The 27749-nt window shown below is 48.3% G+C and overlaps 1 protein-coding gene and 1 long non-coding RNA gene across 10 annotated transcripts in view; one reads left to right on the plus strand and one right to left on the minus strand.

The window, feature by feature from the left end:
* RAD51B (RAD51 paralog B) overlaps positions 1-27749 on the plus strand; it is a 794823-nt gene that overhangs the window by 737332 nt on the left and 29742 nt on the right. Inside the window, exon 11 of one of the 9 annotated variants that reach the window (XM_063651717.1) lies at positions 7410-7546. The exons of the other annotated variants lie outside the window; for them this stretch is intronic. Within the exon in view, the coding sequence (XP_063507787.1) occupies positions 7410-7510 (101 nt within the window). The 3' untranslated portion in view covers positions 7511-7546. Of the gene's footprint in view, positions 1-7409; positions 7547-27749 lie in introns of those variants that run through there. 9 annotated transcript variants of the gene reach the window in all.
* Positions 1384-16248, minus strand: LOC129013299 (uncharacterized). The gene is made up of 4 exons (XR_008493823.2): positions 16130-16248; positions 6660-6709; positions 5342-5461; positions 1384-3965 (listed from the first exon to the last, which is right to left on the minus strand). It is a non-coding gene; the product is annotated as an uncharacterized LOC129013299 (long non-coding RNA).

The raw sequence follows: 27749 nt of genomic DNA on the forward strand, positions 1-27749 counted from the left end.
GTTGAATGAATAGCAGCCGAGGTATTAGGAAAAATTAAAAAGTATTTTTTTTTTGAGTCTGAGTCTTACTCTGTTGCCCAGGCTGGAGTGCAGTGGCATAATCTCAGCTCACTGCAGCCTCCACCTCCAGGGTTCAAGTGAGTCTCCTGCCTCAGCTCCCTGAGTAGCTAGAACTATAGGCACCTGCCACCACACCCGACTATTTTTATATTTTTAGTAGAGACAAAGTTTCACTATGTTGGCCAGGCTAGTCTCCAACTCCTGACCTCATGATCCACCCACCTCAGCCTCCCAAAGTGCTGGGATTACAGGCGTGAGCTACCGTGGCCAGCCAAAAAAGTATTCTTAAGAAGAACACTAGCACAGTGACTCACTCATAATAGGACATCCGTATGTGCTGGTTCCTTCTCTCTTACCCCTTGTTCTGTGTTAAATGTTACGTGCTCAGCACATCCATCTTTGGAATTAAAGTATTTCTGGGAAAGATAACACATTAAGCCTTAACATCCAGTCCATGAAGCTGATATCACAGGGGAGAAAACCCACACTGGCTCTTAAGGAAGTAGGTGAGTCGTACATGAAATGAGCCAGGGTGTCCCTGTCTGTCTAATGGGGTGGGACACGTGATCTTGGAGGGTATTTCCAGTGCTGTCTATGATTCCACCCAGCTGTGAATCAGGGTGGGCAGAAACTGGAAACAGGCATATGGGACCCAGGTGGATCACAGTCTCCCCTCTTCCACCTGCTGGCATTCCTGCCTTTGGGGACAGCAGGGCAGGTGAACCCTGGGCTGTTTGCTCACTGACAGCCATGGGGTTGCAAAGGATCCCTTCTCTTCAGCCGGGGCACTGCTGAGTTACTTACTCACCCATCCCAACATTCATATCTTCAGTAGAAACATATTAGATGTCGCCGGTGTGCTCAGTGCTGAGCTGAATAAAACAGACAAGACCCTGATTGACAGCTGGGCGAAATCATAGACAGCACTGGAAATACCCTCGACATCCCACCCCTGCACCATTAGACACACAGGGAGACCCTGGCTTGTCCTGTGTACAACTCACTCACTTCCTTGAGAGCCAGTGTGGGTTTTTTCCCCTGTGATATCTGCTTCATGGACTGGATGTTAAGGCTCAATGTGTGCTATCTTTTCTGAAAAGAATTCTAAAGGTGGATGTGCTGAGCACAAAACATTTGACGTAGAAGAAGGAAAGAGAGGAAGGGAATCGGCACAGTGAGTTCCTATTATGAGCCAAGTCACTGTACTAGTGTTCTTCTTAAGAGTACTTTTTTATTTCTTCTAATACCTCAGCTGCTATTCACTCAATGGTTACTTTTTTAAGTACCTACTATATTCTGGACATCTAGGCATGAGGAAACAGCAGGGAACAACACATGGCCCCACAGTCAGGCAAGGGGGACAGACCTCAAACGTGAAAACCCACCCAAACCAGAGCCATCCTTGGGCACCCTGATGCCTGTTGGACTTTCCTATCCTACTTTGGGACTCTCTTCCTTCCCAAGGCCTTGCTCAGGCCCCTCCCTGGAACCAACAGCCTCCAGCTGCTCTCCTTGTCTGAAGCGTCCTCAGCGTGCCCTTCCTCCCTGCAGATCGCTCCCAGATGGCGCCTAAAGCCATCAGGTGGAGTTCAGCCCAGGCTACTCAGAGGACGAGTGAGGAGACCCCTGGGGGATGGGGAGAGAGCAGCCTGAGAAAAGGAGGTGGCTAGAAAGAGAAAGGGAGGAAGAACAAGACTGAGGAGTCTTTTAAGAGTGTGAAACCTGAGGACCAAATGTCCCAGAAGGTTTGAAGAAAGGTTCACTGGAAAATGCACTGCAGGAAACCCCTGCATGGCCTCTCAGGAAACCCTATCATGGAGATCACATTAGGCCTGAAAGTGTTTGCAGTTACATATGTTTCTTTGAATGCAAGACCAAGTGGAGGCCATCTTCCAGGGAGGGCTGGTCACGCCAACTGCAAGCACAATTTTAATCTGTCATCCACGAAGCATCCCAGAGGATGGCGCCTGCATACCCTTCCTGCCTTGTTTCATACCAACCCATCCCACCTTCTCCACACACCCTGAGTTTCTCAGTGTTCCTGAATAAGCCTCCTCACACCCCATTCCATGGCGTCCTCAGGAGTCCCTGGCATTGAAGCACTGCCGTTTCTCCTTCCTGTGTTCCCCAGCCCTACCTAGCCTTCAAGCCTCAGCTCAGAGCCTTCACCTCTTCCAAGAAGCTTTGGCTGGCCACCTGGAAGCATCTTCGGCTCCTTTCTACACTTTCAGGAGAACACTTTTTATAAACTCCCTTGTATGGGGTCATTATTTTATGTACATGGTTAGCTGTTGCACCAACTACAGATGAATCTCCACTCACAATAAGGTTAAGTTCCAATAAACCCATCGAAAGTTGAAAATATTGTGAGTTGAAAATGCATTTAATTCACCCAACCTACCAAACCTCCATAGCTTAGCCTCGCCTACCGTACACATGCTCAGAGCACTTACTTTAACCTACAATGGGCAAAATCATCTAACACAAAGCCTACTTTATAATAAAGTAGTGAATATCTCATGTTTATTGAATACCATACACTGTGTTAAAATTGGAAGCTTCACACCATCATAAAGTCAAGAAATCATTTAGTTGAATCATTATAAGTCTAGGACTGTCTGTAGATGTAAATTTGTTAAAAATTAGGACTCAAGAATAGAATTCCTTTAATCCACATAGACTTACAATGGTGCTGTGCACATGGAGCCCCTAAATCATTGCTGACTGAGTAGATTTCCCAGGGCAAGCCCAAGAAGTTACTCCTAGAAGGGGCTGGTAGGGGAAACAGCCAACATCCCACATGCCTGCCCACTTTGGGTCTGGTCCCAAGAAACAAACTCCAGTGGCCTTGAAAATTTAATATTGCTGTCAGAAGGGCCTCCCCTTCAAAGGAACAGGTCCTGATAGCTCTTGTTATATGCAAAGTGGAAAGGTAACGTGACTGTTCTCTGCATTTCCTGCCTTTCAATTGAGTGAAGACAGACAGATGATTTATTGGGCATTTCATAGCCTCCCCTTCACCATAGGAAACCAGACTGAAAAAAAGGTGCAAATTTTAAAAAGATGTGTGAGTGTTTTGAGGGGGCTGGGGGAGAATTCCTGTGTACCATTAAAGCAAAAAAAGAAAACTCTCTAACAGCAGGACCTCTGATCTGGAGGCATACTGACCGTAAATTTACGCCACCCCGTGAGAGCTCAAAGGCTGTGCCGTTCTCGTCCTCTCTCAGTCCCCATTTCCAGGTGATCAAGCTTGGGCTTAGGGTAGTGGCAGTGTGGCTTTAGCTATCAGCCATCACCATGGAAGAGCAGGAGGTTTAGGGGCCTTCATAACCTTTCAAGTGTTGGTTTCCGTTGGAAATAGTTTAATATCTCCACCCCACCCCTGCCCCTGAGAGAGAGCCGGGAAGAGGGGCCACCATCGGGGGCTCAGCAGCTGCAAGCCCAATGCTGACATGGAGGCTTCGCTTCATTCCATTTGGCCACGAGAGCTATACTCGCTCCCTAGGGCTGCCCTAGCCAAGCGGGTACTTTACTGAGTGGCTGAAAACAACAGAAATTGATTGCATCGTTGTTCTGGAGGCTAGAGGTGTGACATCAAGGTTTCGGCAGGGCCATGTTCCTCCTAAAGGCTGTGGGGAAGGGTCCTTCCTTGCCTCTTCTCAGCTTCTGGTGGTGGCCGGCACTCCTCCACATTCCTTGGCTTGTAGCTGCCCCACTCCCGTCACTGCTGTCGTCTTCACATGGCCCTTCCCTATGCGTCTGTGTCTTCACACGGTGGTCTCCTTGTGGATGACAGTCTCTGTCTCTGTTCCTTTCCCCTCTTCTTATAAGGACACCAGTCGTATTGAATTGAGGGTCCACCCTACTCCAGAATAATCTCATCTCCACCTGCATCGTAATTACATCTGCAAATATATTTTTATTTCAAAAATAAGGTCATATTCACAGGTACCAGGGTTAGGACTTCAGTATATCTTTTGGGGGTGACACAATCCAGTCCACCACGGGAGACACATGCTTTTTGTCCATGGCCTTGTAGGGAATCCTTGGGTGACTCCGTATCTGTGTGTAAGTATATGCCTGTGATTTGTATTCATATAGTGTCACACACACACAAATACCTATATATTTACATGTATATGTATACAAATGTCTATATGATATTTACTAATACATATCTCTAATAGGTATTTGTAATATATATATATAAATACCTGTGATTTGTATTGATATAGTGTTGTATATATGTGTGCATATATATATATATACACACACACAAAAAAACCTGCCCATATATATGTGTCTATAGAGACAAATACCTATAAAATAGTAGGTAATTACCTATGTATACTTATAATAGATATTTTTAATAAATATACAAATATCTATACAAACACCTGTAATTTGTATTCATGTAGTGTCATACATGTAATATAAATATATCTAAATATAATCTGTCGTACATATGACACTATATGACTTTGTAAGTCATTAACCTGTGATTAATACGAATCCCAAGAGCATTTTTTTTTTTGAGATGGAGTCTTGCTCTGTCACCTAGGCTGCAGTGCAGTGGCATGATCTTGGCTCACTGCAACCTCTGCCTCCCAGGTTCAAGCGACTCTCCTGCCTCAGCCTCCCAAGCAGCTGGAATTACAGGTGCCCTCCACCACACCCGGCTAATTTTTGCCTTTTTGGTAGAGATGAGTGTCACCATGTTGGCCAGGCTGGTCTTGAACTCCTGACCTCAGGTGACCCACCTGCCTCGGCCTCCCAAAATACTGGGATTACATGCGTGAGCCACCGTGCCTGGCCCCAGGAGCAATTCTGAGTAATGCCCTGATTTCATTAATCAAAGGAAGACTGCAGAGGTGTTTGTAGTCCTTTTTCTGTGATTTTCCCACTAAAGCAATGGCAGGAAAGGTCTGTCATCTTGACCACAGACACACATGCTTGCTGGGGCTGCACCCCGAGCAGGACTCCAGCGTGTGGAATGGGCAGAAGGCAGAAGCCCTATGTCTGCCCTGGGGTCCCCAGTGCTGAAGGCAGCAGCTCTAGCTCTGCTGGCTGCGCAGCTCTTCCCTACCTTGTTTTGGATGAGAAGACCCAGACCCAGAGTCCTGAAGTGGCTTGTCCAAGTCCACGTGGACACAAACATTTCTAGAAGTCACACTGCCACATACCCAGCAGAGCTACTTCTCTTCTCTGCCTCCTCTTTGCCCCATTTTCCCAACTAATAATCAGATTTTTCCTCGGAGTGACTTCTGACGAGCATACTCACATGTTACAGGTAGTCACAAAAATAGCACCCTTTTCCCATCATATGGGCTGAGAAACAATTTTTCACGGAGGTCTTGCCACATGCAAAGGTTAAAGTACTTTGTGTTCTGTTGTTTTGGAGCTGTTGGAGAGGCGGGAAAAAAAAATTCTTTTTCAGTTTTATAAAGGATTTTTGTTTTCATTTTCTCAGATTCCAAACTGACTCACCAAAATGTTCATCTCATATTCGGCACACAGCGGCCCACCTGGGAGGTCTTTTATTAATGAGTCTGGGGACTTGGGGGCTGCGGCTCCCTTAAATCTACTTGAAAGTGACCTTCAGAGCTGGGCGCGGTGGCTCATGCCTGTAATCCCAACACTTTGGGAGGCTGAGGTGGGCGGATCACCTGAGGTCAGGAGTTCAAGACCAGCCTGGCCAACATAGTGAAACCCCATCTCTACTAAAAATACAAAAATTAGCCGGGCATGGTGGTGGGCGCCTGTAATCCCAGCTACTCAGGAGGGTGAGGCAGGAGAATCAGTTGAACCTGGGAGGCGGAGGTTGCAGTGAGCCGAGATCGCGCCACTGTATTCCAGCCTGGGCGACAAAAGCAAGACTCCATCTCAAAAACAAAAAGTGACCTTCAGAAGCACTGACCTGGCCTCCTCCCGCCCCACACACACTTCTGCCCTGGGATGCCACCCTCTCTCCGTCTCCACCCTGCTCTGTCCACACTACAAGGCTACTTGACTTCGCTTCTGGAAGCCCTAGGGTCTGATTCTCTCTCCCTCATGCTCACTGGGATCATCCGGCAGGGAACAAAAGGGATACTGCTTCCGGGCAGAAAATGGGCCAGATTCAGGAACGCCTGAAATGGGGCTCTGGAAGCCTTTTGCTTGGAACTTTCTTGGAGCATGTTTTTGCCAGGGCCATCACCCATCTAGGAGTTCCAAACGGTTTGGCAGAAATATTGCCCTTTCTCCTACACCTTCCCCTGCCACTCCTGACTTCCTTTCACCCCAGCCTCCCCATCTGAGAACTCCCATGCCGGTTCCCAAATACACAACAGGCTCTTCGCATGGTGCCCACTTCCACAACGTCTGGTGATCAACGTATCCTAATTCATTGGAAAGCCTTAATTGTGGACCTCAAACTTAAGGATCGTTTAGGGGGCTTATTAAAAATATCAGTTTCTAACCTCACCACTCAAAGTCTTATTGAGGTCTGTGGCAGAGCCTGGGAATCTGCATTCTTAGAGCACCCCAGGGGATTCTGAGGTTGGGCATCTAGAGGGCCCCCTTGGAGAAATACAGCTTAATTCTACAGCAGACATGCTCACCTGGGGCCTCTGCTCTGCAAAGCACTGCTGGGGACACTTAGGGGAGGTGACTAGGAAGAAGAAAAGAATAGCAGTGTGAGGATTCAGGCTGAGGTATAAATATAAACCAGGTAGGCCAGGACCTGGGCCTGGGAGGAGGGCAGAGGAAAGCAAGTTTCCCGTGTGGCTTCTCAGGGACCAGCAGTGGGAGGGTTCCACATGGCATGGCAACGCTGCTGGAGAGATGTTTACATCTGGGCACTGGCAGAGCCTTCTGGACAGGCCATCAAGCCAGAGGGAGCAGGCCTTCGAGCTAAATGGCATCATTCTCAGACGGGAGCTCCTTCAGCTTTGTCCTCAAAGGCACTGCAGCTTGGTGAATGAACATACGGGCTTTAGAGTCACACTGGTGGCCCGACTTGTCTGGTCTCTGTAGTTTCCTCTGCTGGAAAAGGAGGACAACAGTCTTCCATGCAGAGGGTGAGTGAGAGGATGAAATGAGGTCATGTGTGCAAAGTTCTCAGCATGGTCCTTGTGGCAGCAATGTACACGAGCTATTGTCTCTGTCCTCAGAGCTGCTCCTGTCTGCCTCACAGCACATCTCTGAAGCTGTCTTTGCAGAATTAGACCACATGAATAATTTGAAGAGTCCATAACTGTCCTAGAAAGCTTTTGGTTTGTCCTTTTTCTCCCTGTGAAAGCCCTCGTCACCCTGGAAATGCCAGTTCTGAATAGGCAACACTTACAACAGCATCAATTTTTCTCTCCAAGTGACCCCGCCTCATGGGACATTTGCAGCCCTTCCAGCGATACTGAAAGAACCACTCAACAGATGGGGGCCAGATCTTTGCAACGGAAAATGCCACTTTTGAACTCCAAACCTCTGCCTGACGAAGGCTATGTGATCTACAGGGTGAGACAGGGAGTTTAAGGTGGGAACCAAAGGCTCTTGAGCAAATGCAGAAAGGAAATGGACTTACGCAGAGGCCCATACAGCCCCCAGTCAGCCCTGCCTTTGCCAAGTCAGCTGTGGGGGCTTTTGTGCTAGTCTCAGCCTCTGAGCGCTCTCTGCCTCAGTTTCCCTCTGCAGGGTGGAGCCAGCACCCACAGCCATGTTTTGGCACATGGCAATCTAACTCCTTTTGTGTGCTGTGCAGTCTTAGGAGTAATGAGGCAGCAATATTATTGTTAGTTCTCTGTTCTAATGATCAGCTGTGAGGACCTAAGCAAATGAGAGTTGCTATAGTGTTATGAAGACAAGACCCTGACTTGTTAGAGTGGCCATTTGTTTCCCCACAGCTATTCATCTCCCTGGTGCCCTCATCACCAGGGCATATCTAAAAGATGCCCTGCTAGATACCCATCCAGGGTATGGTACAGACATCACAAGGTAAGTATTCCAAGGCCAGAGAAGTGAAAATGTTCACAGCAGCTCTGGAAGAGAGGAACTCAGAAACCTCTGGGCACCTTCTGGATGAAGCCCATTGCCTCCACATCCAAACATGGACCAAACAAAGGAAGCAATACTGTGCTCCACAGAAGGCCCGGGCTTCTGCCAGTCCCTCCAGAGTTCACGGCTGGGCATGATGAGACCAACCTCTCTCACCCTGGCTGCTTCCCTAGCCAGTGGGACGGCAGAGGCTGGCAGAAAAGCCTTCGTCTGCCTTGTTGACTCTGCCGGGTTCAGAGAGGGCTGCACATTTGACTTGGCGAAGGAGAGAAGTTCTTTATTTCCCTCAGCCTCAGGTCTGCCAAGCCCAAGGCTGAGGTGAGCAGTTTTCTCCTCCGTCTCTCATTCCCACATCATTACCTGCAGAGTTCAATGAAAAGCCCCATCCAGAATGGGCCAAGCCGAGCCTGCAATGGGCTTGTTCTCTCCTCGGGGCGTGCTCCTTCTTCCCCTCCAGCTCAGCCTGCCAGGCCTTCCCAGTGATACTGCGAGCTGCGTTTTTCTTTCTTCCCACCCCCCAAGTCCAGAGCCCAGTTATTTACCCAAAGAAAACAGGGAAGTGACAAGGTAACAGAGTACACATGTTGTGAAAATATGCAGGCTGGGGCTGAAGAAAAGAAAACATTCTTCCATAAGTAGCTGCCTTGTTAATTCATTTTTTTCTCCAGATTAGAACCAGCCATTTCTTGTGTGCCTTCAAGCACCTTCTGTGGTTTCCTGACAGCTGCCTGCAAGGGGTGAGATTTGGCTTGAAAAATGGGCCATCGGTCATGCTTCGGGGGAAGGGCAGAAACCAAAATTCCCAGATTGCTCAAATTCACTGCTCCTTTTCTAAATGGGAACGAAAGAGGGAGAGGTGGTGGGGAGAGGACTGTATAAACTCTGAGGCATAACCTGATTTTCCATAAGAAATGACAGCTCGGTAATGAGCAGTCCTTGGAACGTGCTTTTTTACCTCCTCTTGAAGTTGGTTTCCGATGCCTGGCAAGCCTGTGCTCTGCAGCCTTGAGTAACGGCCACAGGCCGATTCTCGGCAATTAAAAATAATATTGGCCCTGATAGAGAACTCTTGGGTGCTCCCCCACACATACACACCCTTTTCATTATGTGCCAAAGATCACTTTCCCAAACCTGTTTCGGAACAGCTGGCCGCACTAGAGGGCCTGCATGGGCCGGGGGAGGCTGGGGTTATTCATAGCATTTGCTCTGCCCGGTGTTTGGGGCAGGAAAGGGGTGATTTGTGTCTTTTTGGAAGGCTAGGCCCTCATCAGTTTGGGCCTGATTTTTCTGCACTGGATCCTTTAAACCTCAGGGCCTACCAATAATGGTTGAGAAAGCCTGAAGAGAGGCTCTCTGTGGCCAATATCCCTTCGGTACAAATCTTCGTGCTTCTCATTATTTCCCTCGTCAACAGTCCCCGTCTCCTTTGCAGCCTGTGGGTATTGGCCCGCAGCTTGGCTGGGCTCCTTTTGGGAGAGGTCATGCCGCAGAGGCCTGGCCCGCCCCTGTTGGCATTGCTGTGGTGCTTTCTGTTAAGGAGAGGCCACTGAAGCTGGGCAATGCCTCCCAGCAGGGGACGGGCTTGTGAGAAGGAGCTGCTCGTTGTTGCCCTTCCCCAGAGAGGAAGCCGAGTGCAGGCCTGAGCGGGCAGCTGGGGTTGGAGGAGCTTCATGATCCCTTACTTATGGCCACAGAGTTCATCAGCTTCCCACAACCAGCACCCACAGCCTTAACCCTGGGATGGGTGGAAACTTTGCTGTCTCCTCACAGGGCTCCCCACCACCACAAGGGCACCTTCCCAAGAGCCCAGGAGAGGGCTGGCTTTCAGGCCTGGCGTGGTGTTGATGATCAGGTCGGGTTGAGCTGAAATGGAAAACCTTGAGAGTGAGGCGGATGGTGGGCTCCAGGCTGGCGTCTCCCACTGAAAGAACCAGGTCGCAGAGACACACTCAACGAGTGCCAGTGGCCTGGCTGGCTGAGGAGACTTCAGAGCACCAGTGTTTGGGACCCGGGCTGGGAAGGCCCTGCCATCCACCCTAGTGACATCCTTCACGTGGGCCACCAGGTTCCCACTGGGTGAACATAGCCTCTCCCCTCACTGGGCCAGATTCCAGCCTCTGGCCATAGGTGAAAGACAATTTCCGATTATTGTTTTCAAACATTCTACATCCAGTGCATAAAAACACAATAGTGACAGGAAAAATACACACACACACACACCCCCCTCCCCCCCCACATGCACACAACACAAAGGTTTAAGCGCTCACTATAAGAAGGTCAGGGGACCCTTTTCTCATTCCAGTCCTTGATGTAGATCCAAGGGAAGCAGTGCCTTTGAAGTCAGCAGCAACCGCAGCAGGCTCAGCTGTGAGGGTGTGGACAGGGAGGCAGACAGGATGTGCTGCCTTATCAGGGCCCAATCTAAGGCCCTCCTGTAAGGACCAAGCTTCCTCCAGCAAAAGGTGACTTAGAGGTGTTTGTTCAATAATGCAAGGAGACTCATTACAACCCTGGGGCACTTGGGATCTGGCTCTCTCAGAGCCAAGCCTTTCTGTTTGGAGTTTTGCACAGCCCTTTAAGAGGAGACCTCAGAGTGAGACTCTGTCTCAAAAAAAAGAAGTTCTTTCTTACATTGAGGTGGAATCTGCCACTCCATGACTTTGATTCATTGACCCAGTTTTGCAATAATTCTCAAGAGCTGGGCAGAAGTATAGCCAGATTCCAATACCAGGGAGAGCAGGCAGAGAGAGAGAGCTAATCTCCTTTACCCCGTCCTTGCTGCTGTCTCTGTCTCATGGTTGATTATTAATATATTGATTACATTTTGAACAGACTGACCCTTGCTTTCACCCTAATGTATTTTCATGAAATACTTAACATGTTCATGTCAATATTATCTTATAAAACACTGCTGAAAAGGTGCATGTTGGAGAATGGTGTCTCACTCCATCCAGTTCTCCCAGTGCAACTGGGGAGGGTATCTGGATCTTTTCCCTGGAGGTGTCTGGCCACTCTCATCCGTCCCTGGCTCCAATGTGGCCACAAGCCACTCTCGCTGAAGGAAGTGTGTCTGCTTTTATACCTTGGGTATGTTGGGGTAGAAAGTTTTAGGACCATTCTTCTAGAATAAGGTAAACTTGCTCCCTCTTCTTGGTGCCAAGCCACCTCACTTCCCTGGGCCTTGTCACTCTTCACCCTCTCTCCTGATTTCTCCAGGTTAAGCAGTTGCAGGACTCATCTTTCTCTGTACCTGATGAGAAACTAACTTTACCTGGCTTTTTACTAGAATGTTTGCTCTGTGACGTCGGGGAGTGTGTCTGTTTTCTTTGCTGCTCTGTCCTCAGAGTCTATAAGTATTTGCTGAATGACTGCTGACTGGTTTCCCAGGTGTAGCTGACAAAACCCTATCTTCAGCTCTTACACTCTGTGATGAAGATCTGGAGAATTAATAAGAAGGTGAACCTGGTCTATTTCCCATAGAATTGTCTGATTCATCACCTTTGTTAGTAATTAGAAGAACAACATCAAGGCCAAATTTCAAACAGCAAGTCAGCAGCAAATCCAGGCAAACCCCTCAAACTTGAGCACTGCTTGTCTCGTATGCCCTGTTATGCCAGCTTCATTCAAATTGTGACCTTGATCCAACTGAGGAAGCTCGTACTCAGGAAGCACTATAGGATCTCATCCCCACTGCCAGATTGACCACTGTCTTCTACAGCTCTGTTCATGGACAGTCCAGGGCTCACAGCGTACACCTACCAAGCTGGGAGAAACTCCCCAGTGCCTCAATGACTGGGGGCATGTTTGGATTGCTTTTCTCTCTGAAGTCTCATCAAATCCCACTTTCATGATGTCACTTCTCAGCCCTAGAAGCTACAAGACTTCCTTGCGTTCTCCAACACCAAATCCCAACTTCTCTGCTTGGCTTTCAAGATTCTTCATTATCTGGCCCCAACTTGCCTATCAAACCTTCTTTCTTATTACTCTTCAATGCATTCTCCCTTCTACCAGCAATGGCCAGGCCATGGGTTTATTGCCTTCCCTGTGTATTTTGCTTGCTTCTTTTTCAATATGCTTGTTTTGTTAATATCCCAAATAGGCTCATACCTTCTTTTTTAAAAATTCAACTTTACTGGCCAGCACGGTGGCTCACGCCTATAATCCCAGCACTTTGGGAGGCCGAGGCGGGTGGATCACGAGGTCAGGAGTTCCAGACCAGCCTGGCCGAGATGACGAAACCCCGTCTCTACTAAAAATACAAAAAATTAGCTGGGCGCAGTGGCAGGTGCCTGTAATCCCAGCTACTCGGGAGGCTGAGGCAGGAGAATCGCCTGAACTTGGACGGCAGAGGTTGCAGTGAGCCAGGATCGCACCACTGCACTCCAGCCTGGGTGACAGAGTAAGACTCCGTCTCAGAAAGAAAAAAAAAAAATTCAACTTTATTTTTTAGAGTAGTTTTACGTTCATAGCAAAATAGAGCAGAAAGCACAGAGAGTTCTCATATACCCCTGTCCCCCAACATGTACAGCCTTTTCCACTATCAGTATCCCACACCAGAGTGGTACATTTGTTACAACTGATGAACCTACACTGACATCATTGTCATCCAGAGTCCATGGTTTACATTAGGGTTCACACTTAGTGTTGTATATTCTATGGGTTTGTTACCATATATTTATATGGTAACACCATGTATCCACCACTACAGTATCATAAAGAGTAGTTTTTCACTGCCCTAAAAATCCTCTGTGTTCTGTGTATACCTCCTTTTTATCATCTGTTTTCTACCCCAGTCATCATGGACAATGCAAGTTCTACCTTCCTCACGAAGTCTTTCCCAATGACTGTAATCTGCATAGATCTCCCTCTTCCCAGGATCCTTGCTGTACCCACAAGAAGAACACCCTTGGCTGTGCCATTATTGTCTCCTCCTTTCATATTAGCCCCGTCTCTGTAAGTAGATTTTAAGCTCCTGGTACTTGGATTCTACCATAGTGCCTGGCCTGTGGCAGGAGTTCCATATGCAGGGCTGACATATTGCATAGTTCCAGGGTTCCCATTCACATGATATGAATGGGGCCCCTGGAGTTACACAAGTTATAGCCCTGTCCACAAGTCCTTGGTGATTGAATAAAACTCATTCCAGGACCTGAAAAAGAAACAATTATTGTGATCATGATTCAGTTCAAATCTTCAGGTGATTATTGAACAGCTACTATGTACTAACCACCAATGATACAAGAAATGAATGAAATGGCTGTTCTTACCCTCTGAGAAACTGTAGTCTTGCAACACAGAAAGGTAAGCAAACAGATCACCATAATACAATGTGAAAAGTGCTAAGATAGAAACATGGGTAAAGGAGATGGCACTTGATATGTAGCCTGAAGGATTCATAGGAATTTGCCAGGTAGGTGAGTGGGTGGAGGATATTCCAGCAAGAAGGGACATCATTGGCAAAATGAAAGTACATGGTACATTCAGAGAGCTGCAACTGGTACAGCTTATTTTCTGATGATAAAACCAGAAGCCCAATGGTTAAATTGCCTGTGGTCCCCAAGCAAACCTGTACCAGACCATTGGCACAATAGTGTATCACCTGCACTTACTGCTTCTGGAATCAAAAAGAAAGAATAGAGCCCTATCTTTCCTGGCCATCCCTTGCTCTTCCAAGGGCTGGGTGGAGTTAAGACACAGAACTTCCTTGTATTTTTTTCATATACACTACCCTGTGTTGCTCTGTGCACAATAGGGTGTACCATTCAAGCAGTGGAATTGGATCCCTCTAGAACCCTCACTGGGCAACCTCAGGAATGGGCAGCCATTTTCAACAAGCTTTCCTTCAAAGCTTGCACTATTTGGCCTACCTCATAAGTTCTTCTTCTTCCTCGTCCTCCCTTTCTTCTTCCTCTGCCCTCTCTTTGCCTTCTTTCTCATCTTCTTCTGATATTTTGGATGCAAGAAGTCTGGTTAATTAGATAAAACCCAGTGTGGGCAAAAATAGAGTTGTTTCTTCCCCCTGCATGGCTTCCTCTCCCCAACCCAGTTGCTAAGTGGTCATTGGCCACCATATTGGAATATAGATGTGGCTGGGCTTCCGCAACGCATGGTCCAATCTCAGAGTGTGTTAAAGGGCTTTGGGGTCTGGTTGGATAAAACAGCTGAGGCCCAATGTTGTGGTTCTTGGCACCTCTCATTTCCCCTTTCTGTATTTCCCTTCTGCATCATCAGCAGGATTTTGTTTAAGGCTTCTGGAGCTTGTCTTTGTTTCACCTGGGAAAGTCCCTGCAGGGAGAGCTAAGATCTCCCCAGAGGAATGGGCCAGAGCCCTGACCTCTGTCACCCGAATTGTTTAGGAGAAGCAGCCCCCATAGGGGTTAGGAGGGTGATCAATTGGCAACTTAAGGAGTAAAGGCCTCTCTCTCCCTCTTCTCCCTCTGCTTATTGTGCTCAGAAGGGCAACAGGGTCAGCAGCAGCAAACTGAGGGGCCAACTCACCACGCCTTGAAAGAGGCTCGTTTTGTGTTTCAGTAATGAGCACTCTTTCTCCCCTTGGATGCACTCAAATTTCACAAGTTACAGGGAACCTGTCAACTGCTGTTTTCATTGTATGGGGCTCACAGGGAACTTGGATATAGGGCAAGCTTGTTTCAAAGAAAGCAGGGGAAAGAAAAGTCCTGAATAGCTGCAATGTGCTGTCATATGCAGATCACAGCCCCAGTTGCTATGGGACACCTCTGCCCGCAGAGAGGGCAAGATGCCGAACGTCCCTTATTGATGTGATTGCCTCCTTGGAGATGGGAATGCCCCTCTAAAAGGGCCAGGCTAGGAGCCGACAACACCGCGGGCTCTCGGGTTTGCCATGGAACCGGGCCTGAAGCAGCCTGCATCCCAACAGCCTCTGCCTTCCCACTGGCTGTTCAGTAGGGAGCTCCCCAACCCAGGGGCTGAGGGAACAGGCCAAGCTAACCCTGGAAAAGTGAGGAGAGGCAGGTGGGAAGGGTTCCTTTTTGCGGGGCACAGGCCTTTGCTCATAGAAGGGCTGCTGGAGGGCATGGTTGTGAACCAGGCCTGATGTTAAAGACAGGTTTCACCTTCTTTGTTTGTCTTGCCCTCTGAGAACACTTGGCAATAACATTCCTTTCCTGACAGGCTCATTTTGTAGCTGACAGACATTGTTTTCTTTCCCCTGTTTACCTAATGTGGCCCAGAGTGACAGAACAGGCTGTGCCAGCGAGAGAGAAGAGTGAGCCTCCCCGGTGGCCCCTGGGTCCCCATACCCAGGTCCCTCTGCCCTGAGCTCCTTGTCTTGCATCTGTTTGCCCCACCTGTGGGAACAGGGAGTACCCAGAGGGCAGTCCTGCCTGGAGTCAAGCACTGGCTGGACCTGGGTGGGGGGAGCCTGCGATTAGGAGAGGGCCCAGAATTATGACTCTCTCCCAAGGGTCATTTGACTGCGATGTTAGAAGGCCTGAGATCAAACATAGCTATGAGAAACCAGCCTTGTCACTTTGTATAGGATAGACCAGTGGGAGCCAAGATTGGAGGCATCTGAAGGTCACTGTAGGACCTTAAAAATACCGGGGGAGGGTACTGTGAGAAACAGATTCCCATCAACTGTTTACTAAACACTCTACGCTATTTAAAGGGACAAAAGCATGGCCAGGTCCTATCATCAGGGAGTCTAAATCTGGGGGCTGCAGCTGAGCCAGGAGGGGGGTCCAGTGCCCTTGGCAGCCTGCTGTATAACCTTCTGACCCTCTTGTCTCCAGCCCCCATCCCCATTTTTACCTCCAGCCAAGCTTCTCCCTATGGGGGTTAACAGGGTAAATACTGAAGTCCAGGCCCTTCCCTCAAAGAAGCTGCAAATCTAGTAAGAGAATAATATGTGCATATATGAAACTATAATTTAAGACACTGTGATCAATAACCCAAAGGGAAAGGCTCTGAGGACATCCAGGGGCCTTGGGCTCAAACACTGGAGCGCCACACACACACACACACGCACACACTCACACACACACATCAAATCACATATTACCTCATGTCTTCATGAGCTTTCCAGTTTGCAAACCGCTCACACATACAGCATTTCCTTTAAACTTCACATCGGCCAGTGAAGGGGCTTTGTAAGCCTGACATGTAAACTGTGTAATCCTGGAGGTCAGAAGTCCAAAATGGTTCTCACTGAGCTAAAATCAGTGTCATCAGGGCAGTGTTCCCTTCTGGAGGCTGCAGGAGAGAAAGTGTTGTCTTGTTTTTTCCAGCTTCTAGAGGCCACCCACATTCCTTGATTCATGGCCCCCTTTCTCCATCTTCAGAGCCAGCAACATCACAGCTCTCCGACCAATCATTCTTCCATTGCCACTTCTCCCTCTGACTTGGATTCCTCTTCTGCCTCCCTCTTCTTCTTTTAGGACCCTTGTGATTACATTGGGCCAGGACAGTGTGCCTGTTTTAAGGTTAGCTAATTAATAGCCTTAATTCCCTTTTTCCTGTCAGGGAACATGTTTATAGGCTTCAGGAATTAGGCCGTGGACACTTTTGAGGGGCCATTATTCTCCATATCACATATAGTTAGTTGGTTGATTGTTAGTTGTTCAGTTATTGGTTGGTTGGTGTTGGATGACTGTTTTTTGTTTATTTGTTTGTTTGTTTTTCTGAGAATCTCCTTGGCTCAGGTCCTTACCTGAGAGCCAGATAATCACGTCTGTTAAAAGAAGAGAAAAAATGAGAGTGAGCAGCAGCTAAGGGGAAGAAGGAGCTACAAGAGGCGGCACAGAAAGTGAGCATCGATTTTATTTCATTGTCCATCATTATCAATCTATAAAGCACAATCCCCAAAACTAGAGCACATGCCATTCTGGGGAAATTTGTTAGCTCACGGACCCCCACAGACCCCAGTGCGTGGCTGTTTCATACTCCATGCAAACAGGCCCTTGGACTCTGTCTCATGTCTTCTGGCTTAGAAGCAGGGATGTTTGTAATCTACAAACAAAAGGTTGTCTGGCCAACCTTTTGAGATGTAATCTCGAATCCAGATATACTAGTGGGTTCTGCTAAGTGTCTATTGGTCCCCTAGTGTCTCTCAAACCCACAGCGGGCTTCAGTCTCTCTCCCAGGCATCAGCCCTAACCCTGTGGCATGGGCCCTGCCCAGCTGCCTCCTAGACGTCACATCTCGCAGGCTGGACTGTGTCAGCAGCTGCCTTGCTTTCCTTGCTGGAAACCTAAACTTGCTTTTTAAGGAGGCCCTCAAAACTCTTGAAATAAGATGTGGGCATTGCTCACTTGCCCTGAGCTGCCCCTTGCAGCTGGGGGGCTCCTTGGTTTGCTCTCTTGGCAAAGCCCCTTGTTTTTACTCTGCCTGGGGCTCAACTCCTTCCTTCTTTGTTCCTTGCCTGGGGCTTCTGATTCCAGTAAGCCACCCCAATAACTCCTGGGGTGCCCCCACGGCTCACCTGCCAAGGCCACTCCCACCTGACCCCAGACTATCCACTCATTCCTGGCCTGTGGCTTGTCCTGACCTCCCAGTGTGTCCTGGCTTCTATCACTGACCTTCCAGGTGGTGACTTCAATCTTGATATGCTCTGCCCCTGCTGACCTTGACTTCCCATCTCCAAACTGCCAGTGTCGTATCAACAGCATCACAGCATAATGGCTAATGCTTCTGAGCTCTTACTACACCTCAGGTACTGTACATGTTTTCGCTCATTTAATCCTCATCACAACCCTAGAAAGAGCCCTATGAAGAATGGGTACTAGCCCATCTTACGCGTGAGGAGACAAAAGCACAGAGAGATGAAACAGCCTACCCATGGTGCCACAGGTCGTATGTGATGGAGTCGGGGAATCAAACCCAGGCTGGGGAGTGTCATCATCCCTCACATCTGGATTTCTGCTACAGTTACCTCATACTACTCTATCTTATTTCCAGTCAACTCCCAGCAGCCAGGGTGAACTGTATGTACAATGGAGCATGCCCTCCACTGCTCAGAGCCTTCCAGCAGTTCTCACCTCACTCAGAGCCTTCCAGCAGCTCTCACCTCACTCAGTAAAAGCCAGAGGCTCATGTGGCCCACAGGCCCACGTGGTCGAGCCCTGCTCCTTCTCTACCTCACCTCCTGCTGTGCCCCCTCGCACTCTCCTCCACTCGGCTGCACTGGACTCCTTACTGTTTCTCAGAGAAACCAAGCACACCCCTGCCTCAGTGTCCCTGTACTTGCTATTCCTTCCACCTGGATTGCTCCCTGCCTCCTCACTGCCCATACTTGGCCCATTCCTTTCTTAGGGAGAGCTTTGCTGATCTTCTACATTTAAGAAAATTAAGACCTACATTTGCCGACATCCCTACCCAAAGTCTTCCTATCCCCCTTACCTGGCTTTATTTTTCTCCATATATTTGTCACCAAATAACACATGAGAGCTACCTGTGTTGTTTATTATCTGTCTCTCCCAGGGGGAATAAAGCTTCAGGAGGGCAGCACCCTTGCCCACTGCTACGTATCCAGCACTGTGTAGCGCCTAGCAGGTCTTTGTTAAATGAGTGGATGAAGCCTCAGGACTCCCCTCAGGAGCCTAAGGTTCTGGGAGGCTCCAGGCCACCATCCAACCTATATCTGTTCCTGGGCCACCAAGGGGGCAGACCTTCCATTCAGCCCGCAGATGAAGACTTTAGCTTCACTTTGGTGCTCTGTTCCCTCTACAGAGCCCGGCAACAAGAGCATGCAGCACATGCATATGGGCTGAGCTTGAGCTTTTGTTCTCATTGACTGCTGTGTGTGTGGGGGTGTGGGTGTGGGTGTGGGTGTTGGTGTGTGTACGTGTGTGTGTGTGCGCTCACTCACATGTTAAAGGAACTCCATTGCTCTCCCCTCCACCCCCAGCCCTACTCCAGCAAGCTGAGGGTGAGAAATAGCTACTTTTTGTTTGTTTGTTTGTTTTTGTTTTGTTTGAGACAGGGTCTCACTCTGTCACCCAGGCTGGAGTGCAGTGGCACAACCTTGGCTCGCTGCAGCTTCAAACTCCCAGTCTCAAGCAATACTGCCGCCTCAGCCTCCCCAGTAGCTGGAACTACTACTGGCTTTTATTGGCTGCACGCACCAGCATCTCACTGTGTTGCCCAGGCTGTTCTCGAACTCCTGGGCTCAAGCAATCCTCCCGCCTTGGCCTCCCAAAGTGCTAGGATTACAGGTGTGAGCCAATGCGCCCAGCCACAGCTACTCCGTTCACTATCAGCACCACAGAACACATAGGTCTTAATTCTCAGCCCTTAAAACCCAGTCCAGCCCACCAGACATTATTTAAAAATAATCCAACTGAGACATCTTTGTGGATCTCTACCAAAAAATAGCTTTGTCCTCCCACCCATTGCTTTAGCAGCCTGTATAGGGGCACCCAGAGGGCCAGCCCACCACACCTGGGGCCTCCACTTTGAATCCACCAGGCCCACTCTAATGGGACAGGGACCTTGGGCCAGCGAAGCAGAAATGTATTACTGCAACAGCCCCGTGGTTTAAGATCCTTGCAGTAGCAGGTTCTGGGCATGTGTCCCCATCACCCTTCTCCAACAGAGAATAGTTTATTTTTATTTTTTCATGGCTGGCAGCAAGGCAGCACCTGTGGTAACCTCGTTAGTCAATTCCAAGAGCTCCTCAGAGAAGAGGGAAAGCCTGCCAATTAGCAAGGATTTTTGGTCTCCAGTAGCTATGGAGGGTGGGGGGGGATTGGGGAAATAAGCCCAGGAGCAAGAGAGGTTGGGGATGAGCAGTCTTCTCATCCAAATCCACTCCGAGGTTAGAGAACAGGAAAGCACGTCATTGACTGGTTTTCTGATTGCCTTCATACATCCAAGTAGGTTCTCTACAATGACTTTTTCTCTAGTGGGAAGCCATGGAGATGGACTTAGATAATACCAAGTACCATTTCCTGCACGCCTTTTGCAGGCCAGGCATTGTGCCAAGCCCTTCAGATGGTGCTCCTCAGTGGGAGCTTCTCAGCCAGGGTTTTCTGTCAAAGATACTGACTCGGCAATCCTAGAGGATATTTATTCCCAACTGGAAAGTGAGGGACTTAAGTCTCTGAGGGGTTAGGTGACTTTCCCAAGTTCTCATAGCTTCTAAATGGTTGGACCAGAATTCAAACGCTGTCTGATGCCAAGGCTTACATGACAAGCTCCCTCCCTGCTCCCTGCTCCCCCTGCCCCTCATTTCTCTGAATGTCACCAGATTTTATTTTCCCCAGGATGAGACTCTGTAAAGGTTTGGGGTCTGGCTGATTTGGACTGAAATGGACTCTGTGGCCACTACCCTGCGTCTTAGGCCCCATTTGAAAAATTGAAGTGGACCATTGAATCCCAGAGCCTTGCAGCATGGTAGATTGTAAAACAATTCCATCTCCTCCCCTCTCCCTCCCCAACACCACACACCCATGGTGAACGGGGATTCTCCCAATGAGGAAGGCTCAGCAACTCCCAGGGCCCCTGACCTGTTCATTCTAGAAGCTTCAGCAGCAGCAGTCCCTGCACCCAGGCTCATGCCCCAGTTGGCAGCCAAGTTCATCCTCTGGACACCAACATAGCTTCAAAAGAGTCAGTGTCAGAAAGCCTCATACTTACCTTACTGTTTAGGGTAGTTTTTATTTTGAAATACATATAGAAAGATATATTAATCAGGGTCCCAACAAGAAACAGAATTCTTTTCAAAAGGATTTGACTGAGAAGAATGTAGTGAAGGCACAACTTATAGATGGACGGGCAGGGTTCAGGGCAGCAACAGGAATGTTGAGGCACCCAGGAACTAGCAATAGCGGGAAGATGGTACCAGCCCTCAGCCAAAGGAGCAAAGAAAGGAAATAGTGTGACTGGGGCCTGGTGAGTCTTGGAAGCATAGAGGTGGCCACCTGGTGGGAGCAGTGGTCCCAAGGGCCACAGCCCCTGCCATAGCCAAGCACCAGAGCAAAGAGGGAGCAGGGGAAGAGACACCCTCCTGACCTCCAGTCTCCTGCCTGTACCTCACATTGGCCAGACACAAAAGGAAGCTAGAGGCAAAGGAAGCTGGTGATTCAGCTCCTAGCGCTCAGCCCCAGGGGTCACAGAGCAGGGCAGCAAAGGGAAGAGAATGAACCTGAAGGGAGAAGGCAAATGGAGAAAAATAAGCACAGGGGACACCTTCCTCCTTTTCGTGATTAGGATTGTTACCATTGCAGACCTGCCTGCCACCCCCAACCCAGAGGACCTTGAGGCTTTGGGGAATGAGAAGTAAAGCCCCCCACTAGAAGGTTGAGGATGCATAAAGCTTAAAACCCTTGTTCTAGGGAAAGAGTCTTGGCAGCCTTTCCATGGCACTTAGTGAGGAATGAGTCTTGTTTCCAGATGGAGATGCTAAAGCATCCAGGCATGCCAGCCCTGGGGGATGCAGGGAAAGATTCTTAGGGATGGACCCAGGGCTTGGTACTTTAGAGCTTCTAGGATAGGAGTCATCTTTGCCTCTTAACAATCAGATCAGTGGTACCCTTCTGACCTCTGTCATTTGGCTGCACTGGAGGCAAGAAATGGTTTGGACTCACGCAGGGGCATGACATAAGTAAGGAAGGAGTCAGAGGTGAACCTAGCTTGGATGCTCCACCTCTTGACTCAGAGTCTCTGCTCTTTGATGAACTTTCCGTTACTTTGGGATCTTCTACAGCAGGTCCTGGTGTGCAAATATTTCAAGATCAAGATAAAATATTTCATTGTGTTTTATTTAGGAAAAAAATGGTAGATAAAAGCGGAACCAACAGGGGCATTCCGTTTGTGGTTTGCTGAGATTCCCTGGAAAGCAAGCTTGGGAGGCCAGGGTCTGTCAGAATACAAGACCAATGTCTTCTCCAAAACTTGGATGAACAGAAGGTGCTTACAAGCTGACAGGGAGTTATGGAGAAGGAAGCAGAATTTCCAGTTTGGTTCCAAGTCTTTTCTGGTCTTGACCTTTAGCCTAAAAACAGAGCGCCCAGTTGTTCTCCATTATTACTGTAACTCAAAAGGAGACACATGGGTCCGGGAGAGAGTTGGGAGGCAACACTAGGTTTGCATGTTCTGAGTTCATGGAAACCCAAGGAACTGCCCCTCCCTAGGATAACTAGAGCCAAGCCACTGGACCCTTCTCATCCTGTGGCCTTGTCTACAATTTTAATCATTTTGAAGATGAAGGTTTTGAAGATGAAGGCCCAGCCTCAAAAAGGAATAACCAAGAACAACCCTCTCTGCCTCCTTTAGTTTAGCTGCTTCCACAGTCAAATGTAAAATTATTATTCATGTGCTTTTACTCATTATTCATCTGATTTTACGTAAAAAGAAAAAAAAATTGAATCCTAGGCTGGTCATTGCATGGTGTTCTCAATCACAAGCCATGAGCCAGGGTTCAACATGCACCCTTCATTTCAGACCTTCCTCACAACTGAGCCTGGATCCCACTCTGGACCTCGTGATCCACCCACCACGCCCTCCCAGAGCACCCAGCCCCTGCTTTATTTTTCTATATAGCACTTATTGTTACCAGATACATTTGTGTTTATCACCTCTCTCATCACACACACACACACAGTTAAAGGCAGAGACTTGGTCTATTTTCTCAAAGTTGTATCCCCAGCACTTAGAATCCTGCCTGCCATGCTGTACGTGCTCAATAAGTACTTATTAAATAAATGAATGGAGTCAGACATGTCCTCAAGGGTAGGTTCAAATCAGGGAGAATGGTGGGTGTCCTTACTGCTTTATAGGATTTCAAGCTGGCCCCAGACTTGAGTCATTTCCATCAGGCAAATTCCTGAAATACTTACTGGTCTTCCTGATTCTGTGGTGTGTGCTTGTCAACAGCACATTGTGGAACACGTTGCTGCCTACACAACACTATGTGGCAATGGCTGTTGGAACTCGTTGCTAACAGAAGTGAAAGCAAAGAAAAGCAAAGATAAAGAACGTAATGGCTGGGCGCGGTGGCTCATGCCTGTAATCTCAGCACTTTGGGAGGCTGAGGTGGGCAGATCACTTGAAGTCAGGAGTTCGAGACCAACCTGGCTAACATGGTGAAACCCCTTTTCTATTAAAAATACAAAAAATTGGCCAGGCGTGGTGGCATGCACCTGTAATCCCAGCTACTCGGGAGGCTGAGGCAGGAGAATCGCTTGAACCCGGGAGGCGGAGGTTGCAGTGAACGCAGATTGCACCATTGCACTCCAGCTTGGGCAACAAGAGGGAAACTCCATCTCAAAACAACAAAAACAAAAAAAAGGAGAAAGAAAGTAATTTTCCCGCCATGGATGATATGACATGGCAGCTTTCATGGAGGTTTCAGAATCTGCTGGCCCACCTCACACATGACTTCCTATGCAATTAGTGTAAAGCAAAGAGGCAACAGACAACACTTCACACCTGAGCCCCAGGTCCTGAATGTCTTTGGATAACCTCTCTCCTTGAAGGATATATTGACTCAGAGGCAAAGGGCCCTTATAATGACATAAAGGAGACCAAGTCGGAAGGAATAGATCACAGGAGGCTGAAGCCGAAAATCCAGAAGGGAATTTAAGGGAAAGTGGTCTGGGCTCAGGTACCGTGCCCAGATCCATGTGCCTTCCAACACGTGGCAGACAGAGAGGTGACAAGACAAAGGAGGAGAGCATGCTCAAGGGATAGCTAATAGGTGTGTCATTCGACCTTCCCAAGACCTAGCTCTCTGGAAGTATCAAGGTTCAGGGGGCTGGGTCATAGGCTTGCTTTCCCTCTAGCTCACTGTGTGGACCTGGATAAGTTGCTTGGCCTTACCCATCCACCTTGGTAGCCTCTTCTCTGGCCCCTTCCATGGTTCTGTGCAGAGTAAAGAGGTAGGACACACAGTAGGGCCCAGAAGGGTCTCCTGGCGGTCACTGATGCCAGATTCAGCTCTCTTGACTCTGCATGTTGGTGAGGCCACCACCAATTTTCCTTTGCACACATGGCCTCACCTTGAAAATTCAAGGGTCTATAGGCAAGTCACTTCTGCTTCTAGGGACCTCCCAGAAGCACCTGGTATTCTGTTTCAAGTCCTTTGTCCAGCTGCTTTCAAATCACCAAACTCCTCTCTCCCTCCCCTCCATTACTACCCATGGAGATCCAGAGGAGGGACTTCTTAACTTCTCAGACAGTGAATTGAGGAAGCTCAGAGATTTCTTTTATTCCGGGAGCACAGAATGTAATGTAGGTGCACCAGATCAAAGGCATAGCACCAGCCTGAGCTTCTCTTTGACCAAGTCCTGGGAGGCAGGCTGGGTGTTTGTGTTTGAGGATAGAGTGTCAGATGTTGCAAATAAACATAGAAAACACTCATTTAAATTTAAATTTCAGGTGAACAATGAATACTTTTTTAGTATAAGTATGTTTTATAAAATATTTGAGCCATATGTATACTGAAAAATGATTCCTTGCTTGTCTGAAATCCAGATTGTGTTGGGTGGTCTATATTTTACCTGGCAGCCCATTTGCATGTTTCCTAAACACACCAGCAGCTCCCAAATCAGCCTGGAGAGAGCTGGGCCTGGTGCGTGGGGCACACCTTACAACCCCAGTTTCTGTTCCCCACCCATGTTCTTTCCAAGGAGGCTGGCTGCCCCACTGTCAGAGTGTCCAGGAAAGAAAATAGAAGAGAGAAAATGGTCACGGGGTTCATGGGCATTGTGCCCCCAATGTCGGCTGCAGCAGGGACTCAGCGTGGCAAATGCCTCCACGTCTCCAGCCCAGGCCCAGTCAAGCAAGGGCCCTGAGATCTGCCCAGAAGGAGAAGGCGTGGGAGGGGGTGGTGCCCGCAAGTGGAGGTGGGGGACAGAAAAGGGAAGGGCCCGCAATGCCAGCATGGAGCTTTGAAGGGGGCTTTGAAAGGTGCTGCCTGTGAAGCACTGCTTTCCTCCAGAGCAGCCATCCTCCCTACCCACCCTGAGACCCCCGCTGGCTCCCACTATCCCAGCACAAAACAGGGCCTGGGCTCCCGGCTCCCCCTCATTTCCTCTTTCAGTGTATTTTCTCTCCTCCATGTTCTGGAAGTTTCTCTCAGTGTAAGCCTTGTCAGGGAGGCCTGCCACTCTGCCCCACCTCCTCGCCTCCTGCTTGCCCCGCAGCCAGCTGTGGTTTGGCCTGATCTCAGAGCTTAGCACACAGCAGGTCTCTCAGGGTTGGAGGTCCGTCCTGCCTTTGAGTAGCTGTGTGACCTTGGAGGAGGCCTGTCCTACCTTAGAGTAGCTGTGTGACCTTGGACTACTTAGTGCTCAGCACCTCCGCTTCCTCATCTGCAAATGGGCACTCTGGGCAAGATGAAGTGAGTCACTGAGTGGGAAGTGTTTGGGACAGTGACCCGCGTGGAAGAGACACTGTTATACACGTGGGCTTTATTCCACCCCAGCTGCTCCACTCAGCTGTTCCTCAGTCACCTCCACTGATTTTGTTCTTAGCTGTAGCCCTTCTTGAACCCCCGCCGTCCTAGGTGCACACGCCTGCCCCACACCTCCCACTGTCCCCTCCCTGGGTGCCCATGACTCTTCTTCCCTTTCAGTTATTTTCCTCTCTCAGACCCATCCAACCAGCCCCATTTCCCCAAGGTTCTGTTCTAACCTCTCTTTAATCCTTTTTCCCTTGGAGATCTCAAGGAACAGATGGGAGCCTCAGCACAGTATAGCCTTGTATGTGCATAGGCCATTTCCACACGGGGTGGGGACGTGGCAGCTGTGCTTTGGCGGTCGTCTCTGGAGAAGAGCGGCTGGGGCTCAGGAGGCTGAGGGAGCTCCTGCTTTTCACTTTCTTCCCTCCTGTGAGATTCAGTTTTTTTCATAAGCATTAATTACTTTTATTAATATAGTAGAATTGCAACTGTAATGTAGGATTTTTTTAGGAGAAGGGATAGATTACCTTTGACCAGGCTCTCAGGGTTTCTTTATTAAGTAATCTGCCTTTAAGACGGGATAGGAGGAGGGCATTCAAAGTAAAGACGGTCCCCTAGTTGTGATTTTTCGACTTTCTGATGGTGCAAAAGTGATAGGCACTCAGTAGAAAGTGGCACCACACTCACCCATGATGCTGGGCGGTGGTGTGAGCCATGGCTCCCGGTCAGCCAGCAGGTTGGGAGGGTAAAGGGCCAATGCCCTACAGTGTGCTGTGCCGCTAGGTGATGTTGCCCAGCTCTGGGCTGTGGAAGCGTTCTGAGTACACTGAAGGTGGGCTAGGCTCAGCTGTGATGCTCAGGAGGTTAGGTGGATCCAGTGCATTTTCACTGGTATTTCCAGCTCACCCTGCATTTATCTGGATGTAATCTCATCGTAAGTCAAGGAGCATCTGTACAACAAGCAGTCTGAGGGAAGGCACAGAGGAGAGGCTTTGGCACCTGGAAAGAAATGTTGGGCCTCATACTGCCCAAAGTAATTTGTAGATTCAATGCTGTCCCCATCCAGCTACCATTGACTTTCTTCACAAAATTAGAAAAAAACTACTTTAAATTTCATATGGAACCAAAAAAGAGCCCGTGTAGCCAAGACAATCCTAAGCAAAAAGAACAAACCTGGAGGCATCACACTACCTGACTTCAAACTGTACTACAAGCTTACAGTAACCAAAACAGCATGGTACTGGTACCAAAACAGATATATAGACAAATGGAACAGAACAGAGGCCTCAGAAATAACACTACACATCTACAATCTCTGATCTTTGACAAACTTGACAAAAGCAGGCAATGGGAAAAGGATTCCCTATTTAATAAATGGTGTTGGGAAAACTGGCTAGCCATATGCAGGAAACTGAAACTGGACCCCTTCCTTACACCTTATACAAAAATTAACTCAAGATGGATTAAAGACTTAAATGTAACATCTGAAACCATAAAAAACCCTAGAAGAAAACCTAGGCAATACCATTCAGGACATAAGCATGGGCAAAGACTTCATGACTAAAACACCAAAAGCAATGGCAACAAAAGTCAAAATTGACAAATGGGATCTAATTAAACTAAAGAGTTTCTGCACAGCAAAAGAAACTATCGTAAGAGTGAACAGGCAACCTACAGAACGGGAGAACATTTTTGCAATCTATCCATCTGACAAAGGGCTAATATCCAGAATCTACAAAGAACTTAAACTAATTTACAAGAAAAAAACAAACGACTCCATCAAAAAGTGGTCAAAGGATATGAACAGACACTTCTCAAAAGAAGACATTTATGCGGCCAACAAACATATGGAAAAAAGCTCATCATCATTGGTCATTAGAGAAATGCAAATCAAAACCACACTGAGATACCATCTCATGCCAGTAAGAATGGCAATCATTAAAAAGTCAGGAAACAACAGATGCTGGAGAGGATGTGGAGAAATAGGAACGCTTTTACACTGTTGGTGGGAGTATAAATTAGTCCAACCGTTGTGAAAGACAGTGTGGCAATTCCTCAAGGATCTAGAACCATAAATACCATTTGACCCAGCAATCCCATTACTGGGTATATACCCAAAGGATTATAAATCATTCTGCTATAAAGACACATGCACACGTACGTTTATTGTGGCACTGTTCACAATAGCAAAGACTTGGAATCAACCCAAATGCCCATCAATGATAGACTGGATAAAGAAAATGTGGCACATATACACCATGGAATACTATGCAGCCATAAA

Source organism: Pongo pygmaeus, chromosome 15, assembly GCF_028885625.2.
Source record: "Pongo pygmaeus isolate AG05252 chromosome 15, NHGRI_mPonPyg2-v2.0_pri, whole genome shotgun sequence".
Lineage (NCBI taxonomy): Eukaryota > Metazoa > Chordata > Mammalia > Primates > Hominidae > Pongo > Pongo pygmaeus.